Below are 23,073 nucleotides of genomic sequence, written 5' to 3'. Positions count from 1 at the left end.
AAAAATAAATAAAAAACGTTGAAAAAAAATTAAAAAAAAAACATATTTGAAATCTTGGACTAGATTCAGTTCCAACTATTATTTCAACATTTCTGAGTAAATCTCTAGAATGAAGGTAAGAGCAAAGACATAGCAGTGGACTGCTTTCTAACTATGTATAGTGTGTAGGAATATGGCTTTTTTTTTTACCCTCAGTTTCAGCACAAAGGAGGTTAATTTTACAGTTTATATTAACTACTTTTGCAGTTATTCTGGGGACAGAAAGAGACATTGATTATTCAGCAAATGTTTGTTTCTGGAATGACTGTCCCCATTGTGGTTATACGAAGGGCAAGTGAGGGTGCCGAGAGAAGGGACCAGAAATCCCTATGCAAGTTATGTGTTTGGCTGGCCCCTCACGGACCACCCTATCGTTTGATCACCGACACAAAACAAAACTTCACTAATTTCATAGGAGGAAAAATAACATTTGAGCTTTGCCTTAAATTGCATGCATTTGGTTTAATACTAATTTGAACTTTTTTAAAAAATCATTTGTATTTTTAAATTGTTCCTTCTATGGTTGTCTATGCTTTTCACCCATTTGCTTTTTTTGAGAAGCCCACTGATTTGAATCAAGAAGCTAACCTTCCCTAGCTCCTGGGTGGCTCAGTCAGATGAGGGTTGGGCTCTGCCCTGACATGTGATAGCATAGAGCCTGCTCAGGATTGTGGCTTGCCCTCTCTCTCTGGCCCTCTTCAACTTACAATCTCTCTCTCAAAATAAACTTAATTTTATTTTTTATTTAAAAAATTTTTTTTGATGTTATTTACTTTTGAGAGAGACAGAGAGAGAGAGAGCTCACAGCAGGGAGGGCGCAGAGAGAGAGAGGGAGACACAGAATCTGAAGCAGGCTCCAGGCTCTGAGCTGTCAGTACACAGCCTGATGCAGGGCACGAACCCACAAACCCGTGAGATCATCACCTGAGTGCGTGAGATCATGACCTGAGCCCAAGTGCGAAGCTTAACCCAGGCGCCCCAAAATAAACTTAACTCTAAAAAAAGAAATTAACCTTTCTTTGTCCTATACACCCCAAATTTCCATCTCCACTGTGGTCATTTATCTCATCTTGTTTGTGGTGTGGGGGGTGAGGCGTGCGGAAAGGAGAGGGCACACAAAGAGTTGCTTTTCATCCCAGTCATCAATTCCAACGCTCTCTGCCTAGTAGAACAGCGAATGCTAGGCTTATTTTCTAACCGTGATCAGTGTCCACTTGGGGAAACCCGTCTTTGCAAACTTTGGTCCGCAGCGGCCGCCCGGTTTATCGGCAGTCCTACAAGCTGGTGGCCGCGCCGTCTGCTCCCGGGAAGCTCGGGCGCCCCGGCCCCAGCGCGCCGGCCGCGGCCGCCCCCGCCCTCCCCATGCGCCCCGGGGCGCGCGCCCGTGCCCGGCCCCCGCCCGCGCCGCCGCGCCGCACCGGAATGGGCTGCGGTCACTGTGCGTCCCGGCGCGGAGCGGGCGGCGGCGGCGGCCGGGTGGGCGGCGAGGAGCGCGGCGGCCGGGTGGGCGGCGAGGAGCGCGCCAGCCGGGCGCTCGGGGCTTCGGCGCCGGCCAGCCGGGCCCAGCGTGCTCGGCTGGGAAACTTCTGAGGGCGCAAGGCCGGAGCTCGGCGCAGGGCCGGGGAAGGAAAGGTAAGGAGGGGAGCCACGGGCGCGTCGGCTGCCGCCTCCCGGGAGCTGTCCGCACCATCGCACCTTTCGCGCTTCGCTGCAACTTTGCTGGCGCGGCTTCCACCCCGGCCCCGCCCCGGGGTGTGGGCTGTGTGGCCGCCGACCCCCGGGAGCGCTTTTGCTTCGCCGTGCTGTGTTCCGCGCCGCCCCTCCGCTCCCGGCCCCGCTCAAGCCAATTCGAGCCCGGGAGTTCGGGCGGCGCCGCTCGCAGCTCCGCCGGCTGAGGGTCCGCTGCTGTGGGCTCCGCGCGCGCCGGCCGCTGGGAACTCCTGTCGTCTGCCCTGGGGGCGAGTCTCTCCCCCGGATCTTCTGTTGGTCCCACTCTTGCCCCAGGCACCTTGGAGCCCAAGGAAAGAGACCGCATTTCCGAGGGAGAAAAGCTGGTCCAAGGGGATCCGAGGCTTCACCTTGGGGAAGTCGTGCAGCGGTAGGGAGTTCCTGTCCCTCGTCTGCAAAGGGCCCGACTAGGGTCAGTGTTTTCACACTGAATTGGGAACACTGGAAAGCTGCCTCATCAAAGGTCACGCTGACCTGTTTTCTCTATTTGGGGATTCTCCTTGCAAAAAAAAAAAAAAAAAAAAAAAAAAAAGGAGGGGGTAACAAAACCACTAAATTACCCCACCACCAAGGTCGTTTACAGAGGTATAATACATTTTGAGGGTCTGTATTTTAGAAAAAGATTAAAGGCACAGTAATGGGACTATGGCCAAAAAAAAAAAAAAAAATTTTTTTTTTTTTTTGTTTTAGCCAGAAGACATTTGCAAAAAGTGAAAAAGTTCTACATGTGAATAATAAATGGAAAAGTAGAATTAGAAGCCCACTTTTGAACATAATTTGATTTTATTTAGTCAGCGGCAAGAATGGGAAGTCTCCCGTCCGGACTTTTTATTCTAACTCTTGTAGTTAGGTATTTTGAATTTGTAAGCTTGGACAGAGAAATTGCATCTTATGGCAGCCTTGAAAAATTCTTGGTCTCTGCTTATATTAAGGTTTGGTGGTGGCTGTTTTCTTTTCTGTTACCAGGGACTGGTGCATGCTCATGTCCCTTGTGTGACAGTACACTACAGTAACTTGGCATTGTTCTTTGTGGCAAAAGAAAACCAAACAAGGACTACGTGAAAGAAGACATAAATAAAACAGAAATTGGCTCTCTTTCCACATGTGCGAAATGAAGAGGTCTGGCTGATCCCAGATGATCTTTAAGGCTTCCTTCCCTCAAAACTGGAGAGTTTAGGATACAAATACAAGTCGCAATCTAGAGTAAGACAGTTTTCTGTCCTAAAATTTTATACACATAAACTGGGAGGCACTGGATACTTGAGTTTCTGCAGTCTCCACAGTGTCTCAAAATAGCTGAATCATTGTGCATCCTGTGCTTCTAAATGGTGACATTCTATGCCATTAAATAAAAATGTGTCATGGAAAACCAAACTCTTATGCTTCTTATGGCAAGACTGACTAATAGCATTGACCCACTGGAGCATTCACATCTGCTTATCTTAAAATAGTCAAGCTCAAGAATGGTTGAGATGGTTATGAAGTGTTTGCTGTAATGTATGAGCGTAACAACACGTAAGCAACATGGCAGGCAAGAAGTTTCAAAACTGCTTTGGAAATCTCCATGATAGATCTGCAAGCCTGCAAATTGCAGTTGAAATCGTTTTTCCCAATTGTGGTTGTTGGTCAACAGTGATTATGAGCTATAGAGAGTAAGAGTTTACAAGAGTATATTGAATCACTAATTTGACTTTTTAAAGGAAAAGGGGAAATGTTTCTTTTATCTAAGTAGCTATAGGAAAATGTCTTAAAGTAAGTTTTAACAGGTATTTTTAAAAATTAAATAAAAAACCAAAAGTTGCTGACTTAAAGCCCCTGCATCAATGCTGGATCCTCCTCCAACCCAAAGAATACAGGGATTGATTCACACAGACCCAAAGTGAGATATTCTCATTTTGTGTTCTTCAACAGAATCATAATCTCTGGTGACTCTTTTTTTTTTTTTTTAATTTTTTTTTTCAACGTTTACTTATTTTTGGGACAGAGAGAGACAGAACATGAATGGGGGAGGGGCAGAGAGAGAGGGAGACACAGAATCGGAAACAGGCTCCAGGCTCCAAGCCATCAGCCCAGAGCCTGACGCGGGGCGCGAACTCACGGACCGCGAGATCGTGACCTGGCTGAAGTCGGACGCTTAACCGACTGCGCCACCCAGGCGCCCCATAATCTCTGGTGACTCTTACACACACTATGAAATGGGTTCTAGAAAGACAATCAACTGGTTGAGCCTATGCAAAAATCTTCATTGCTCTGAGCCTCATTTTTCACTCCCAGCAATGCTGATAAAACTACTAAAGTTGCACAGTTTTTGTGACTCCTTAAAGGGTCAGTAAATGGAAGACCTAGTGCCTGGCACATAGTATGAGCACAATTAATCGTCATTTTCCCTGTCTCCCTTAGTAGGTGTTGTGTTTATGGACTGAGCAAACTATAGTATGAAACAGTAGTTACAATTTTTGCTTTTAATTTCAAAAACTCTGTAGCAAAATCTTGATAATTGTTGAATCTGAGTAATGGGTGTATTGAGATTTATTATATAGTATTTTCTCTGTTTTTATATATGTTTAAAATTATTCATCAGAAAAAAAATTTAAGTATGGATCTGGGAAAAAACACATAAAATACATTTCTAATCTTGCATTTCATTTTAAATTGCAATTTTAAAATTATTTTGCATGGACTGGAAGGGTAAACACAATTATATATAAGGAGTGAGTGGATGGAGAATGGTACCTGAGAATAGTCATGGTGATCTTCAGTTTTTTGTGAAATTTTTTTTATTATAAAAAAGATTTGTTAAAAGACAGTGATGTTTTTTACTTCTGGTTGTTGGGTTCCTGGGTTTTAATTATTCAGGATTTTTGCATTTAAAAATTTTCAAATTAATACAAAATCACCTTATTGTTTTATGAAATTATTATAAAGAATGAAGACAATCCAGATATATACAAAGACAAAAGTAAAGTAGTATCCCACCATCCAGAAATCATCATCTTTGACATTAAGATGGTTCTATGTCTTTATTTTCATTTATACAAATACAAGGATATCGATCATGTATTAATTAATACATATGTATTAATGTGTTACATGCTACTCCAGGGACACATAACAGTGTTCTAGGGTTTGTTTGCCTGTTTGTTTGTTTTCAATCTTTGGTGGATATTCTAAAAAACAAGCTTGTTTGCATTTGATTTTTAAGACTTAGACGATCTCCTAAAATGTAGTACAGTATTTATTTAAAAATTTAGTATGCAACAACTGACTTTAAATGAGTTTTAAGTAGCCTAAGTTTATTTGCATATCAGAGATATTTTTAGCTATTTAAGATAGATCTCATAATTTAGGCTTAAATTGTAGCAATATTTGAATTTCACTAAAATGCAAGCTCCGGGAGGGCAGGGATTTATTGAATTATTGCATATTCCTAATATTTTCCTGGCCATTTGAAAGTTGATAACACAATTATGTTTGTTTTGAAAATAAGCATCAATGCCAATGCAATTGAAATCACAGGGAACAATGTGAGTATAGCACACATTTTGTGCTTGCTCATGCATCATTTACTCAGCCAGAATACCAGGTGGACGCATTAAGCTATAGCCAGTTGACCTAAGCTAGGTAGGAGTACACAAAACACAAATACACATATACCTGAAACATCTACCAGCTACCTTGGTTCACCACACATTATCCTGTGTTTTGCTATTCCTTTGCACCTGTGAACTTTTCTGTATAAAAACACATTCCTTGGGGCGCCTGGGTGGCTCAGTTGGTTAAGCATCTGACTTCGGCTCAGGTCATGATCTCACAGTTTGTGGGTTTGAGCCCCGCGTCGGGCCCGGTGCTGACCGTTCAGAGCCTGGAGCCTGCTTCGGATTCTGTGTCTCCCTCTCTCTCTGCCCCTCCCGCACTCGCACTCTGTCTCTATCTCTCAAAAATGAATAAACGTTAAAAAAAATTAAAACAAAAAAACAAAAAAAAAAACCACTCCTTTAGCATACCAAGAATGTCTAAGCCTCTTGATTCATAATGTCAAATAGTGCATGCAAAAGGAAAGTTTCAATATTGAAGAGAAACTTGAAATAATCAAACATTCTGAAAGAATCAAGAGAATTTGTGTATTTCCTGAGCAGCAGAAATAAGGGAATAATCCACATTGCTTATCCACAGGCAGTGCTGCAAAAAGAGAAACCTCTATGGTTGGAATAACTTCAAGTATTACAAAGCCAATAACAAGGCTGAAAGAAAGAGAAGAAATGGAAAGATTGAGGAGCATGTGGATTCAGGACCAAACAGGGAACAGTCTCCCACAGTCAAAGAGAAAGCTCCTGTCTCCATGTAAACACCTTGAAAGGAAATCACCATACCCTGCACACGTGCTCCTTTTCGCACTAGTACTGGGTGGTTTGGTTTCAAACATCACTGACCCTGGTGTGTGGTCCACCTGCTTATTTAGCCAGAAAAAAATGACCATAGCCATTTAGCTGGGTCACATGAACTTGATAGGCATGTTTGCCAGGAAGAAACATGAGGACCTGAGCTAAATAAACATAAGAAAAGTGAGTTCATTTGTTGCATATAAGTCACTTGGAAGAAAGGGAAGGGGAAGTGTCTACCTTTGATTCATATCAAGGGGAGACTGTTTCATGGATCGATGGGTCCGGCTTGTCTTGTGTTTTCATCAGGAATCTCCGGTGAACTTCTGCCTGACTTGGTAGCAGCTGCTCAGAAAGGGATGGCCTGCTCGTGCCATTTCTAGCCTGTGGAGAAGTCAGAAGAGCTTGAAGCAGAGCATGGAGATTGTTGTTGTTGTTGTTGTTGTTGTTCTAATGTTTATTCTGAGAAACAGAGCGTGTGTGTGAGAGTGGGGGGAGGGGCAGAGAGAGAGGGGAGAGAGAATCCCAAGCAGGCTGTGTCCTGTCAGCACAGATCTCGGTGCAGGGCTTGATCTCACAAACCAAGAAATCATGACCTGAGCTGATATCAAGAGTCGGATGCTTAACTGACGGAGCCACCCAGGCGCCTCGGGGATTGTTTATTACAAGGGACCAAATGACATACGTGAGAAGAATCGGTTTACTGTTGTTTCTTCAAATCAACAGTTATAGGACACAGTGATTCAACATAGGACCCACCTTCCCATCCATCTGTGTTGCTCAAAAATTGTAATTTCTTAAGAAGATATGTAAGTTCATTGAATCTAGAACAGAAGGGAGAAACCAAGAATGTTTGATTTGTTCCAGTAAGTCCAGATACTTAGACTCCAAACTGTACATGAAGCAGTGTGTCACAGTGGCTAAAAGGGCAAATGGTTGCGTTATTTGCATCTGTCTGCCTGGGAGTGAATCTGAGCTGCATCACTTGTGTATCCTTAGGCAACTTACTTCACTTCCCTGTACCTCAGTTTTCTCATCAGTAAAATGGGAATAATAAAGCTGTACACTTCAAAAAGTCGTGGGAATTCATAATATTCATAATATTTTAATATTTTAAATATTTTAATATTTTAAATTATAATATTCATAATATTTTAAAATTCTTAGAAATGTGTCTGGCACATAGTAAGTGTTCGGTTAACTGTTAGATGCTGGTGATAGTAGTAGTAATAGCAGTAAATGAGGTTAAAGAAGATGGCAACTAGATACTGCATTAATTTCCCATTGCTCAACTCCTCTGAACTTGGCGGAGTCACACAATTAGAAGAATTACAGAGCTGTCTGAGTGTAGTCTGTCTTTTGAGTGTGACTCTCCAGATGTGTCTGAGACCTCAAGTATTTGCCCTGTCTGTAGACATCAAGTCCATATGTATGGCTCAAGTTGACCAAGAACTGGCGAAGCTGGAAGTCACCCAAGGAAACGTGGTATTCCAGGAATTCTAGAGGTTGTGAACGAATGACATAATGATTCTGGAAATTGCCCATGTGACCAGAGGCTTTATAGTGTTGGGGCTATCTGATTCCATGAAGGGAGAACCTATAATATAGTCCTGGGAACCACAGTGAATAAATGTAATTCCCAGGGCATCTCTCAGTGTCTTGTTTTCCACACCCTATTCTTTAAAAGTATTACTGTTCTTCTCTGATTGTCCAGACTTAAATCTAGCCAGGATTGAGTGTCTTCTGCTCCGTTGATCTGTATTCCAACTCCATCTAAAATGTAGATTATTAGATTAATGAAAAGCCTTGTGCATAGTGAGTACTCATAATTGTGTGTGTGTGTGTGTGTGTGTGTGTGTGTTTTGTTTTGTTTTGTTTTCTACTGTTTTGTAACAAAGTACCACAAACTAGCGGCTGAAAACACCACAAATCCATTATCACACAGTTTGGGTTGGATTTTTTTTTAGATTTTATTTTATTGTTTTTTAATTTTTTTAATGTTATTTTTGAGACAGAGAGAGAGACAGTGCGAGTGGGAGAGGGGCAGAGAGAGGGAGACAGAATCCAAAGTAGGCTCCAGGCTCTGAGCTGTCAGCACAGAGCCTGATGCAGGGCTCGAACCCACAAACTTCAAGATCATGACCTGAGCCAAAGTCGGATGCTTAACCAGCTGAGCTACCCTGGGCGCTCAATATCACACAGGTTTTGTGGATCAGGAGTCCAGGCATGGCTGAACTGGATCCTCTGCTCAGGGCATTGAAAGCCTACAACCCGGGTTTCAGGCACACTGCACTTCCCTTTAGAGTCTGGGGTCCTCTTCCAAGCTTTTCAGATGGTTGGCAGAATTAAGCCCCTTGCAGTTGTAAGACTGACATACCCATTTTCTTGGTAACTGTTAGTTGGGGACTTCTTTCAGCTTACAGAGCCTGCCAACCATCCCTTGTCTTGTTGCTCCCATAAGCAGTTCACAACATGGTGTTTGCTTTCTTCCAGGCCAGTAGGAACATGTATCTCTAATTTTCAGTCCCTCTCCAGTTCTACAGTCTTATGTAACTTAATATAATCACAGGTGACTATTCCAGCATCATTTACTGTATCATGTTATCTAATCAAGAAAGCATCTGTCCCATCTCATTCATAGGTTCTGCCACACTCAAGGATAAAGGATTATAGCATGTGTGCACCAATGAGATAGGAATCTTGAGCGCCATCTTACAATTCTGCCTATGTGATAAAGTGAGAAATCAGACGCAGATGGAGTTAATCAGTGGACTTTAGATAAGACGTGAGAAACAGAGAAGTCCAGCATAGACTGTAGGCATGTTTTCTAATTTTCTCAAGTCTCAAGAAAAGCCAACCTCTCATTGGTATGGAAGGTCAAAGGCATACTCTAGCCTAAGGAGCCTAATGGTGCATGAAGAAACTCATATGTTATATGAAAGCAAAGGCTGGTATGGACCCTATGAAATCCAGAAGGCCACAATTCAGTCTCCACTATGAAATTTAGGAGATTATCTGTCTGAGATTTCCAGTGAAAAATAAAACTGTGATATAATTGCTTGGCAAGAGGGAAAAGTAGCGACTTCCTTGGTAGGATAAAGAGGCCAAGAGCTATAGTGGGGTTGGCCACCTATGTAGGCAGAAACCAGATGGTGATATCTATGCCATGGATAACATCTGATGACTGTAGCATATGAATATTGTAGCCAATATCATTTACATTTATATCAATTCTGTTCTTAATCTTAGATAATTCTTCCATATTTATGCACTTATATTATACATTATACATATGCACTGTTTGCACAGTGTCATGCCAAATCTTTTTCATTTCCTTTCTCTGTTACGTGAGAGGCTCTAGACCAGCACTGTCCAAGAGAAATATAATGCGAACCACATATGTAATTTAAAATTTTCTTTTTTAAAAAATTTTATTTATTTATTTGTTTGTGTGTTTACTTATTTTGAGAGATGGGGATAGAGAATGCATGCACACAAGCAGGAAAGGGGCAGAGAGAGAGGGAGAGAGAATCCCAAGCAGGCTCCACGCTGTCAGCACAGAGTCCAGTGCGGGTCTCATACCCACAAACCATGAAATCGTGAAATGAGCCAAAATCAATAGTGGGATGCTTAACCAACTGAGCCACACAGGCATCCCACAATATTAAATTTTCTAGTAGCAACATTGAAAAATAAGACAAGGGCGAAATTAACTTTGATGTTTTATTTAACCGACCATTTCTAAAACATTATCATTTCAGCATATAATCAAGATCAAAGTTATTAATGACATATTCTTTATCTTTGCTCTAAGGCTTTGAAATCCATGTGTATGACACATTTCAATTCAGACCAGCCACGTGTGGCTAACAGCTACCATATTGGACAGCACACCTCTAGAGTTCTAAACCCTCTGATCATGGGCATTTAATTTCAACTCTCAATTCTCTCTGCACTCACTTTCTAGATAATCTTGCCAACCCCAGTATTTCTTAAGTATTGTTCTGCATAATAGTAACTGCTAAAGATCCTTCCATCTTCCCCGTTATCTTCTGCTGTGAACTATGTTGCTAGACCAAGAGTATTAGGTTACTTGAAGATAAAACTGTGTTCCCCTTTCCTCTAATTTCTTTCTGAACTTTGGGATCTCTTACAATTCCAAAGGGTCTTCAACCCTTCTTTGTTCCTCTATCTCAATAGAAACACTTCTTCCTGTCACTTCTTCCTCATAGTATAATATATGCTTTCCTTTCTAGTCTAACAAATAAATCATTGATTCAGGTATTGGTTAGATCTCACCTGGGCTTCCTGTTTGTTCCAAAACTGTATTTCGAACACGGCTTTTATACCCAAGCATTTTTTGTCCTTATCAGTCCATGAACATTTATTGAGGACTCGCTGTGTTCTAGACAGAGGGAAATTCCATATATATTTCTATATATATGTATATACACATACATACACACACACACACACACACACACACATAAAATAACCAAACATTAAAGCTGATATTTTAAAACGTTTGGGGTGTCTGGGTAGCCAGTTAAGTGTCCGTCCAACTCTTGATTTCAGCTTAGGTCACGTTGTCTCAGTTTGTGAGTTCGAGCTGTGCCTTGTCAGCGCACAGCCTGCTTAGGATTCTCTCTCCCTCTTCCTCTGCCCCTCTCCTGCCCGTGCTAGCGTGCACACACTCTCCCTCAAAATACATAATACATAAATACATACATAAATAAATACATAATAAATAAATAAATAAATAAATAAATAAATAAATAAATAAATAAATAAATAAAATAAAATACTATGTTCACTTCTTTTAGAAAATTACTTGAATATGTACCCCGACTAAAAGAATAAACAAATTATGATGCTTTAAAAAGGAAATACATATCATGGTCAATATAACATGTGATGGAAACCATGCTGACAGGTAATAAAGGCCATAAACATTCAGAGCTAGAAGGTGCACTTCAGGCCACCCTGTTAAGGAAAGGCTACTGCAGAATATCCACCAGCCTGGAGCCCTCTTGGAATGATGAGTGCTGAGGAAGGAAAATGCCTCCTCACCTGAGCAAAGCATGCAAATGAGAACACAGAAGGAGAAAATGTGCCTTTACAGCAAATTAAAATTAGATCCTTTGCTCCACAGAATGTTCTGGTGTCTCTCACTCAACCCCCTTGATAGTTCTTCACCCTGGTTGTACATCAGAAAATGCCAGTGCCTGGGCCCCAGCACAGGCTGTAAGTAATTAAGTAAGCAATTTGAGAGTGGGGCCCCTCTCACAACCCTGGTGTTAAGATCTACAGTCTTAATTCAGTTCTACCACTCAGCTCTGTATTTTAACTCATGCTAGAAAAAGTCTCCCATTCCTTATCATCTAGAGTCATGTTGTTTTAGAGCTAAAAGGGACCTCACATTATTTTGTCCAACTCTTTCATTTTACCAATGAGGAAACAGGTCTAGAAAGATTACAGTCACACAGCTATTTAGGGGCACAGCTAAGACTAGAACCTTTCTTTTAAGTAATAATGCTAACTGAACACACTAGACACAGAATGGTGCCCTAACACCAGGACTACCACCCTGCGCAGACAGTGAGGGATCAAAAACACACAGAGTAATCAGCATAGAAGCACAGCCAGGAATGAACAAAGCTGAGGTCCTGCAAACAAGCAAGAATAATTCAGAAATCATTCAGGAACAATGTAGAATAAAGGTAGAATGTAGAATAAACTTTAGTGTGCATAATAATCAACTGGGAGCTTATTAGAAAGGTGTATTTCCGGATCCTTCCCAGCTCAGTGATTCTGGCATGGGGCCAGGGAAGGGATAGTCTACCAGGCCACCCAGGTGATTCTGATGTAAGTGGTTTAAGGATACCTGCTGGGAAGCCCGGAACACTAATCATAGGTAGAAGATTATTGTTGGCTTCCAGAGACTGGCTTCTTGGCCATGGGAGAGTAAAGACTCAAGGGTGGGCTGGTTATGGGACTACATCTACCAGCAGTAGGAGGTCAGGACACAGATAGAGAAGAATAAGAGATCGCCCCTGCAGGAATGAGTAAATTTAGAATTTAAAATGTAAAGTTGGGTAGCAGCCAAAAGTAACATTTGTATGTCTGTCTTCAATTGTAATCCTCTGGGTGAAAGAAAGTTTTTAAAAACTATATTCTGCGAATGGCTCAGCTCTGTAAAATATAAGCAACAAGTACAGTGATTCCATGTCTATATTATTTTAAAATTTGCCACAAAGTTTTAATATAGATTTTCTCATTTGAATCTTCTAGCACCCGGCAGAGTAGACAGAATAGGTGATATTACCTCTGTTTTACTAATGAATAAACATGCCTGGGTTCACCTAGGTGGCAAGGAGGAAACTAATGCCTGTGTTTTCTAAATCCTGGTGCTGTGGAAGCAGAATAATAAATGTGGTTTAGACTGTGAGCTTCAGAATCAGGCAGAACTGGGTGGAATTTTAGTACCAATATTAGCAGTGTGACCTTGAACAATTTGCTTACCTTCTCTAAGTCTTAATTTCCTCATCTGTAAGATTGAGATATAATACCTTTCTTATGGGCTTGTTGTGAAGATTAAATGAGATAGTTTTTAAGTATGTCTGGCACATAAGTCCTGAGTAAATGTACCTCCTTGAGGAGAAGTAGAGAAAACCAGCTTTAAGTAAATTATGATTTTGCATATGAAACACATGCCAAAGTTAGGACCTCTTCCAATTAATTGGTAGAATATTGATGGAATTTTTATCTTCTGAGTTGCCTAGCAACCAACACTAACTCAATACCACTAGCTATGAGAGTTGTTGTTTTTAATCAGATTAAGTATTCAGCTGCTCTAAAGGAACTCAATTTGTAGGAAGACGAAAGGATTCCCCTATGAATCTGGAGCTGTGCCAGACATTTAAATAAGTAGTGTCCCAATTCCTTAGTGATTCTGTACTGAACTGTCTTGGATGTTGAAATATTCCCTGCTTCTTTTCCCCTGGGTGGCAGAAGATGTTACAACATTCATTAAATTGGATAGAGAGTAGGAACGGAGAAGGCAGAGTCCTTGCACCTTGAAACCAGCATATTCAATCAACATTCATTGCATGCCAGGAATCAGAAATACAAAACCATTTGTCTTTGCCCCTTAAGAATTTCAGAGTCTAGGAGAGGCGGTCAGTCAATGTTGAATAATAGAGCAAATTATTTCATGTGCGGCTTTCCATGTCTATTTCCCTGGCTCTACCCTAAACATTATGGATTGAGCAGTGCGAGTGGATATGGAAGATCTTAAATATTCACTGTTAGAATTATTATTTTCCTGGCAAACCCGTCCTGACGGAATATCCCACTGTCTCCCAACACATTCATGTCAGGTTCACAGCCTTTAAAGGCTGCACTTCCTGGTGGAGAGCACAGGGAGCTGAGTGGAGAGGGTCTTCTCCCTTGCTGCTGTGACTTACTGCCTCTTTTGCCTGAAGCCAGTTACTCAGACAATCCTGTGGCCTGCTTTTTCCATTTGTAAGCAGGGCATGATGATTTAGATTCTGCTTCTCTCATGGCAACAAGTGTGATGCAATGAGATAATAAATGTACGAGTTCTGAACAGATACGTGCAATTTCTGAGCTAGTCTTAATCATTTGGCACCAAGCTTATGTCACATTTCAGGTAGCACCCTTGTACCTTCCTTTAAATTTCCTTATTCCTTTATAACTCAGGGCCATACGATTTAAAGAGTAGAAAAGTGGCAGGTTGGAATTGCTGTGTTTATTTGCACTTAATGTTGCCTCCATCATTTTGTATGTCCGTACGCTAGCTTCTTTTGCAGGGAAGATGGGCTTTTTTTGCCTGAGAAATCCATCTTGCCCCTCTGGCATTTCGGCGTTTATTTACCCAAAAACATGACTTAAGGCCTCCAGGCCTTTCAAGCAGGCAGCTGGTTGATGAATCATGTTCGGCGTTCCTATAGTACTGCTGGCACATGTCAGAGGAACACTCATGCCCGTCACCTGCCCCTGTCAGTTCTTTCTCTTCTAATAAAATACATCTGTGTTGGTGACTGAATAAAAACACCATGTGGAGAAAGGCTGGGTGTGGAGTAATTTAATCAGGGCAAGTCAGCACTCTGAGTTGAGCGATACAGTGTCAAGGATAGGAGGATGGTTTGGTAGCAGCTTTCGGAAACAGGAGCCACTGGAAAGGGCCGGAAGCGCGGTGCTTGTGATCATAATGGGTCACGGTCCTGGAATGCAGGTGGCCCAATCTATCCCCCCAAGTCAGGGTCTTCAGGGCACAAGATTCCCATAAGCTCCTTTCGGAATTGCCACAAGGGTTTTGCATGGCCTTTTTCTATTAGCATCATTTTAACATTTTTGTTGAGGATTATAAATTTTTAAGGAAGTTCAAACCGAAGTTCAGAGCCCTGCCAGCAGTGCTTTTTAACATTGGCTTTAGTGGCTACGTTTGGTATCCTGAGGAACTGATTAATTTAAAACACCCTCATTTTAAAAGTAAAACAGCAGGGAGACTGACATTTGCAGTCTGGTATTTTGCCGTTCTCACTGCTCGTTGTGTTTAAAAATTTGTTTTCTTTGTTGTGAATATCCAGTAGTATATATAATTTTGTGTTGTGTTTAAAGAGGAGAAATTAAACATGTTCAGGGTGCTGGTCTGCCCCGAACCTCATCATCTCACAGAGTGACAGGGGGAGGCAGTAATTAGGGGCCACAGGATGTTTAAAGTGCCTTGGAAAGTAGCTTAAGTAAAAATAACAGTGTAAGTTATAGGTTTGTTGTTTTGTTGGTTTTTCTTTTTGTAATGATTCACCTGGCACTGTTCTTAAAGTCGTTATTTGCTGAGAAAAGAATCACTGTCCAAGATGAAAAACCAACAACAGTGGCTCCTTTATTTCTATCTCCAGTCCTGTTGGTGATCATACTTACGTTTCTCTTTTTTACTTCAGCTAAGTCATTTTCACGTCTATGTGTTTTGTTTTGTTTTTTCCTACGAGACAAGATCTGTGCTATCTGATACTTCATTAACAGGTGTTCTGGAGATAATCTAGCCCCAAAATAAAAACACTAAATATAGCACTCAAGTTCAAGGCTTCTGAATGTTATTATGACTTAAAAATTCAATCTAATGGATGCTTCACACCGAAACTATTTATTGTTAAGAAACCTGGTGGTAAATGATGCACATCCTACAGCTCCATCATCCTGGTTAAATCCCTCCTGACTCAGATCACACATTAGCATTCTTACCATATGGCTCAAAGGGTAGAGAATATATGCGCAGAGGAACAAGTCGGTAACATTTTTTGACCATCTGGTAAATAAATGTGTAAGTAGCAGGAATTTTAATATTTATTTAGTTACATGGACACAACCTTTGACCTGAGACAGGCTCTAACACAGTAAAGTAGAACTGAATTTACATTTCTCAAATATTTTTTATCTAACTCATTAAACATATTCATAGTCTACTATTATGCTCTTAAAATCCAACACCTAATCATGTGTTTCTTATGTTTATTGTTTTATCAGGGCTCCTTACAGTGCGCAACTTAAATATCTTTCATGAGAGGCCATATGTTTGGATCCAGCATACAGGCTTATGTGCTGAAGTTCTGCTCTACCCCAACCACTGTGTGACCTGGATAAATTACTTGACCTCTCTGAGCCTTGAATTCTTCATTTGTAAAGAGAAAATAACATTGTCAAACAGTTATCCCTCAAAGGGTGGGCCATGAAATGCCATGGGTTGATACATCAAAATCATGTGGGGGACATTGTCAAAATACCAACACATAGGCCTCACCCTCAGAGATTCTGACTCAATATGCCTGGAAACAGCCTAGAATCTGTATTTTTAGTCACTGTCATAAGTGATTCTGAGGTACACCGAGCTATTATTATGAAGACTAGTTGATTATAGCACCTAGTTTCCTAGGAAGATATGTGGGTAGCTAATTCTAACAAATACTAAAATTCTGTAAATAATTTGTTATTATTATTATTATTAAGCATAACCCTAAATATATAAATTTTATATCCTAGAAACTTAACATTTGACAGCATTCATGCTTAAAATATTCCAACTTCACAGAAAATAGGATGTCAGTTTGAATGCTGGTGATTCATTAAATATACCTCTCGATTTTTGTGTAATTAGATCCTTCCTTTTTTCTTGTCCAGGAAACCACAAAACATTTTTGGACTAGATCTAAATCAGGAGCCCAAATGAACTTAAAGAAGCTAGCATGGGATTTTTAGTTTCTCAAGATCCATACACACAAAACCCTTAATCACTACAACTCCATTGCCCAGGCTTTCGTGGGTTTTCTAAAGACTTTGCGAAATTCTGATGATGGAAGAGTGAGGGACTTAATTACTTGCTTCGATATCATTCAACGTCAACGGCAAAGTGAACCAGACAGTAGTACCGCCATGGAAAGAAATTCAAGCTTATGGAAGAACCTAATAGATGAGCACCCAGTCTGCAGCACCTGGAAGGAAGAGGCCGAAGGAGCCATTTATCATCTCGCCAGTATTTTATTTGTAGTAGGTTTCATGGGTGGCAGTGGATTCTTTGGGCTCCTTTACGTCTTCAGTTTGCTGGGTTTGGGTTTTCTCTGCTCTGCCGTCTGGGCTTGGGTCGACGTCTGTGCAGCCGACATATTTTCCTGGAATTTTGTACTGTTCGTCATCTGCTTCATGCAGTTTGTCCACATTGCCTATCAAGTTCGCAGCATAACTTTTTCTCGCGAATTCCAGCTATTGTACAGCTCCCTTTTCCAGCCTCTGGGGACCTCTTTGCCTGTCTTCAGAACAATTGCTCTGAGCTCTGAAGTGGTTACTTTGGAAAAGGAACACTGTTACGCCATGCAGGGGAAAACCTCCATTGATAAGCTCTCCCTTCTTGTTTCGGGAAGGTTTGTACTCTTGCTGCTTGCTCTATCTCAGTTATTTCCTCTGTTAGTTACTAGCTGGTGTTTCTTTCTGCTGCACTTTTCCATCTCAACAGAGGATAATATGTGGCACTGGGAGGTACGAGAAACCCCATGACACATACGTAGGCATTTAGAGTGCATGCTGTTATTTACTTGAAGCAGGATATAATCTAGAGCCTTAATATTTCTTCTTAGAAATAAGATGAACAAATGGGTTTGTCTGTATGTGCTGTTTGTTTCCAAGGTAATCACAGAGGGTCAGGAAGAGGATGATGCCAGCTTGAATGAACAGAATACTTATGTTGGCATGCAAAGTACTTTAAATAGTCTCTGATAGGGTGCTCTTTTAGGTAATACAGAACATTTAAGGTTTATAATGATCGATGTTTTTCGGAGAATTCTAGAATTGTCCACTTTTTACAAGCAGGGGGTGCACCATATATATGTATGTATATATATACATATATATATACATACATATATATGTGTATATATATGTGTATATATATATATGTATGTATATATACGTATATATATACATACATATATATATACACATATATATTATATTTATATTTGTATGTAAATTTTGAAAACAAAGTTTGGGGGAGGAAACAATAATGTGATGATTCATGTCTTTAAGAAGTGTAAACATTTAGTTTACAGAGGCATTTACAGTAGTACTCCTTTATGTTCTTCAGTGTTCTACTAAATTTAAAATCTGACTGAGCGCATTGAAACTTTTTCTGGAAGTATAACGTATGCACACAGATGGGCCCATGTCATCAAGGTACACCGTGATATAGTTTCTGATGAATTTCACCAATATTCCAGAATCCTAACTGTGTGAGGAATATCAGTCCATGAATCTTACAGATTTTGTCACTTACTAGCATGCATGAGTTTAAGATTCATCCTACGAAATTTTAAAAGCCAAAAAGGTTATGAGAGATTTGAAATACTGCACTCTGCACTTACCCCCAATCATGTGCTTGCTTTCTCCTTCTCTCATAAGTGATGTTCTTTGTGTTTGGGTAGGATCCGAGTGACCGTTGACGGCGAATTTCTGCATTACATTTTCCCCTTCCAGTTCCTGGATTCTCCCGAGTGGGACTCCCTGAGACCCACAGAGGAAGGCATTTTTCAGGTAAGGGATAACTGGGCCCCACAGTGAACACTGCCTCTCCCAAACAACGTTTGTTTAAAAACAGGCAAACAAACAAAACAGCAGGTGACAGAGCAATAATTTATACCCAACTCTGGAATGTACTTTGCAGGGTACACGACTTCCCGGTTCTGTTTGACCCTTGCTGATGACCGTCCCTGTACAGGTCCAGTGACATGAAGAAGAATGGGCATTGTGTATGACAGAAAGGAGTCTATGATAGATATTCTTAAATTTTCTTCTGCTTAACTGCATATATGGGGATTAAAATATGATTAATTGAGATTTGACTGTAAACACTGCCATTTTGACGGTTTAGAAAAACACCAAGAATTTAGAAGTCTGCCCTTATTACAGAGTAAGTGATGCTTAAAATTTTAAATGCTAATAGATTTCAGTTATTCTCCAGCAAAAAAGAAAAGAGAAAAAAAGTGGCAACCTTACTGTCACTACTCTGCTACTGTGTCTGGTACTTTTGAAAGGTAATCATTTCAATGGATTCTACCTATTATGGTGTATTGATTAATACATGCAACATACATGTGTGTATACAAATATAAAATCATATACATATGGAGAATAGGTAAACACATTGTGCTTTGTACTGCAGAAACAATTAGAGTTAAATGTCTGCAGTTTGGGGGGCTGACTTGGAAATACTTCTCTAACCATTAGCCAACTTTATTAGTTTTTCACATCAGGTAGCTCTCACTTTAGTAAAAGGCAGGTTTTAAAATAGTTAAATTGGAAACGGGCACAACATTGTGATTGTTTGCATTATAAATTATATGTGCATATATACATGTACATATATATGTAGTATAAATATATATAGTAGTTTTTCTCTGTTTTTACCATATATTGTGGGTCAGTGAACTTTTTTAACCTAAAAAATCAGCCAGTGAAATTTATTTAAAACTGGGGCAAAAAAGAAGTGGCAGAACTTGTCTTGCTTCCTAATCTTCATCTTCTCTGTGGCCTTACATTTTCGTAGGTGACCCTCACAGCAGAGACTGATTGTCGATATGTGTCTTGGAGGAGAAAGAAATTATATTTGCTCTTCGCTCAGCATCGTTACATCTCCCGCCTGTTTTCAGTTTTAATTGGAAGTGACATTGCAGATAAACTCTATGCCTTGAATGACAGAGTATATACAGGGAAAACATACCACTACGATATTCGGTTACCCAACTTCTATCAAATGTCAAGTCCAAAACTACCCAAATCACCCCTGACAGAACATTTCCGGAACTCCAGACCGTATTGTGATAAATGACTTTGAAGTGTGTAGTTTTTTAATTATAAAAAGACTCTCTTCATCATTCCCCAGATGAAATACAGTGAATTGTGCTCACCAGTATTTTTATAACTCAGACTCTGAGGCAAGGTGCCGCTGCCAGCTGCTTTATTCATCTCAACTTTTGCGTTGCGAATAAAGTTTACAAATTTCTCTGTATTTCTTATTGGAATAAATGGGGGGGGGATGAATAACTACGGGAAGTTTGTCCTTTTCTGTGTCAGAACTGGGAAATGAAATTTTGCGTTCTCGAATATTTCCTCAGATTTATTCAAATCTTATGTCTTGCCCTATTGAGTTAGGCACTGCTTCTCAAGAAGCAGCCAGAAAGTGCTCTCAGCATGAGAGCAGGTTGCCACCGTCCACATCAGTGTTTCCAGAATTCACTTTTTGCTACAGCCTCTGAGGAAAGCAAGATGTAGTCTTGTGGTGGGCAGCAATTATTTATTTTAAATGTAAAGGTATTTAATATGAGTGGAAAGTAGAATAAATGCAAGAGATGATAACATGTCAATCTTGAAGTCTACTTTATTGCTGCAGTAATCTATCAGCTTCGTCTTTACAATAACATATTTTTCAAAAGGCATTTCATGAAAAACAAAGCTGCATGATAATTACCGACTAAAAAGAATACCCATGAACAAATAGTAAAAGCGTTCTGTGGTATTTCAATTTCACATGCTTAGCCGAACGAGCAGGAGTAAGTGGTTTGGCTGGATAGTGAGGGACTCACAGTGAATGCTCTGTTCACCACACAAACATGGGAGTCTGCCAGGGCACATGAGAGGCTCAGTCGGTTGACCGGCTCTTGATTTTGGCTCAGGTTGTGACAATTCAGGTCATGATTCCAGGATCTTGGGATCAAGCCCTACCTCAAGCTGAGCATGTAGCCTGCTTAAGGTTCTCTCCTCTCTTTGCCTCTGCCCCTCTCCCCTGCTCTCTCTCCCTCTCTCTCTCAAAGTAAAAACAACAACAACAACGAAAACTATACGGGAGTCTGCCTTACAGCAGTCCCTTCAGCATTGTAAAGAGAGCTAACAGATCCTCAGTCACAAATCTGATCCCTATCTTTGGAAAACTCGTTTTCTGGACATCATGTGCAGGCCATGTTGTTAGGTAGAAAGATAAATCATCATGCATTTAACAAATATGTATTGAGCACCTACAATGGCTCTAGGTGCTGACCTTGGCACTAGGGATGTATCAAGTAACAGAGATTCCATCCCTCATAGAACTTGCATTCTTGGGGTGAGAGAACCAGATAGTAAAATAAAACAGAAAAGGCTGGAGTCAGAGTGTCCTAAAGATAAATTAGGGAAGGTGGGTGGGAAGGAGCACTGTAATTTTAATAGGATGGTCAAAGAAGGCCTGAATGAGAAGGTAACGTTTGAACAAAGACCTGAAAAAAAGCAGAGGAACAATCCATGCAGACATCTGGGGAATGAGCAATCGGCGGGAAACAGAGAGAAGAGCAAATGAGGAGACCCTTAAACATGAGCAGGAGCAGCTAGATGGCCAGGATGGCTACAGCGGAATGAGCACTAGGGAGAGAAGGCAAAGAGGTAATTGGGCAAGTCACAGTAAGGACTTTGACTTTTATTCTGAAAGTGACCAGAAGTCACTGGGGAATTTTAACTAGAAGCATGGTGTGATCTGCCCTATTCAATAGAATTACATTGGCTAGCCTAGTGAGACTAGCCTGCGGGAAAGGGGGACAAGAGTGGACTTGAAAGGGGAGATCAAAGTTAAGCGCAGATGCCTACTATGAGACACTGATGTAGAATAAATAGTTGGATGAGTCTAGAGTTCTAGAGAAAGGTCTGGGCTAGAGATAAAGATTTGGGAGTATGTCACCTACAGATGACATTTAAAGCCATGAAAGTAGATGAGATGGCCAAGGGACTAAGTGTAGATTCAGAAGAAAAAATGTTGGAGGACCTTTCCTTGGAGTGCTCCATTGTTCAGAGGACAGGGATATGGGGAAGAAGCAGCAAAAGACACGAGAAGGAGCAGCTACTGAGGTAGGAAGAAAATCAGGAGCGTTGGGGGCCTGGAAGCCAAGTGAAGAAAGTGTTCAAGGAGAAGGGAGCAGTGAACTGTCTCAAATGTGGCTGACAGGTCAGGTGATATGAAGGCTGAGAATAAACCCCGGGGTTGAGCAGCATGGAGGTCACTGGTGAACATGACAGGAACAATTTTAGTGGAGTGATTGGGAACAAACACTCGACTAAGGTAGGTTGAGGGGAAATGAGAGACAAGAAGTGGGAAGAGCAAGTATAAGTAAGCTTTTCAAGCTGTTTTGATGTGACAGAAAGTAGAAACTTCCTGAGCAGGAAGTGGGGTCAAGAAAGAGGACGTTTTGTTGTTGTTGTTTTGAACATAAGAGAAATAATAGTATATTTGTAAGCTGATGGGCCTGGTCCAGAAAAGAGGGGTAAATTGCTGGAGGGATGACCTTGAACAGGTGAGTGATAATAGGATCCAGTGACCTTAAATAGGAACATGGACAATCAACCATTAGGAAGGAGAGCAGGCAGAAAATAAGTGGGAGCACAGTTGCTGGCAAGTGAGAGATGTACTGGGAGCTTGTGAAAGTTCTCTCATAATTACTTCTACGTTCTCAGTGACCTAGGAAGCAAAGTCAGCAAGGAGGGTGAGGGAAGAAGTATTTGGGGTTATGTAAAGTACATTACTTTTCTGTACATTAGCATCTGCCTTAAGTGTGATGATGTGACAAGGTCTGAATCATTAGTCTGGATGAGCTACTGAGCTCATTAAGTTCAGCATGAGCTGAAAGAATAGTCAGAGGGGTTCTGCCTCCCAGACATGCACAGCCATCATGGGCAGCCATCACACAAGCAAACACAATAGCCACCCTCTGCTAGGTACAACTGAAGGCTCTCAGATATTAAAGTCCAGAGCTCCCCAAGGAGAATCCACACCTTAAGTTAGTACCAGCTAGATAATTTAGCAGGGGTTGATTATCAGAATGCTATCTAACCATGAAAGTCCACTGGGAACAAAGCCACACAGAAATGGGATGTAAATTTTTGGCTCAAATCGTGTTGGTGAAGGGAGAAGAAGAATTTACAAATGAGTTATCCAGAAATCTAACCATGTTTAGGATGAGGAGAAAGGAATACAAACAGAACAGGATAAAGGGATGTTGAAAGAGGAGGTACAGAGATGAACCTCACCATCTTCACACTTGTGTGTCACGCTGGAACCAGCCCTCCTTGGTAGGAACAGATAACCTATAATCCAATATCTTGGTTTACACTCTGTTGTTCTCACGTCAGCAACAACAAAATACCAAAAACTCTAGAGTAACCTCTATATAGATACTCCACATGTTTGGTTTGGAAAGTCTAGCAAGCACATTTTACTCTCTCAAAATCCTCTGATCAGCAAAGATGGAAAGAAGAAGCCAGAGATATAAAAAAAAAAAAAAAAAAGTACCCCTGAAGTGCAATATCACAGTGCATTTAAATTTTAATTTCTATTAAAAAT

At 40.8% G+C, this 23,073-nt stretch overlaps 1 protein-coding gene across 2 annotated transcripts; it reads left to right on the top strand.

Moving 5' to 3' along the window:
* Positions 1-1,594: 1,594 nt before the first annotated feature.
* On the top strand, positions 1,595-20,071 carry POPDC3 (popeye domain containing 3). Of its 2 annotated transcripts, XM_030316039.1 has the most exons (4): positions 1,595-1,671; positions 16,347-17,083; positions 18,140-18,248; positions 19,261-20,071. In XM_030316039.1, exons 2-4 carry the CDS (start codon positions 16,599-16,601, stop codon positions 19,540-19,542), a joined length of 876 nt encoding a protein of 291 aa, XP_030171899.1. In that variant the 5' UTR covers positions 1,595-1,671; positions 16,347-16,598; the 3' UTR covers positions 19,543-20,071. The 2 variants fall into 2 exon arrangements, with proteins under 2 accessions (XP_030171899.1, XP_030171898.1); XM_030316038.1 differs by lacking the exon at positions 1,595-1,671 and having other exon boundaries at positions 14,783-17,083.
* Positions 20,072-23,073: the final 3,002 nt, after the last annotated feature.

The sequence above is a fragment of the Lynx canadensis genome, chromosome B2, assembly GCF_007474595.2.
Source record: "Lynx canadensis isolate LIC74 chromosome B2, mLynCan4.pri.v2, whole genome shotgun sequence".
Classification (NCBI taxonomy): Eukaryota; Metazoa; Chordata; class Mammalia; order Carnivora; family Felidae; genus Lynx; species Lynx canadensis.
Note: the sequence above shows the minus strand (reverse complement) of the source record. Positions and strands in the feature narration are given on the sequence as shown.

Bases quoted from the DNA above. Each gene is read 5' to 3' on its own strand.
- POPDC3 (XM_030316039.1), top strand. From the start codon at position 16,599: ATGGAAAGAAATTCAAGCTTATGGAAGAACCTAATAGATGAGCACCCA. The intron at 17,084-18,139 runs GTTTGTACTCTT...GTGTTTGGGTAG, and splicing joins TCCCTTCTTGTTTCGGGAAG to GATCCGAGTGACCGTTGACG. The intron at 18,249-19,260 runs GTAAGGGATAAC...ACATTTTCGTAG, and splicing joins CAGAGGAAGGCATTTTTCAG to GTGACCCTCACAGCAGAGAC.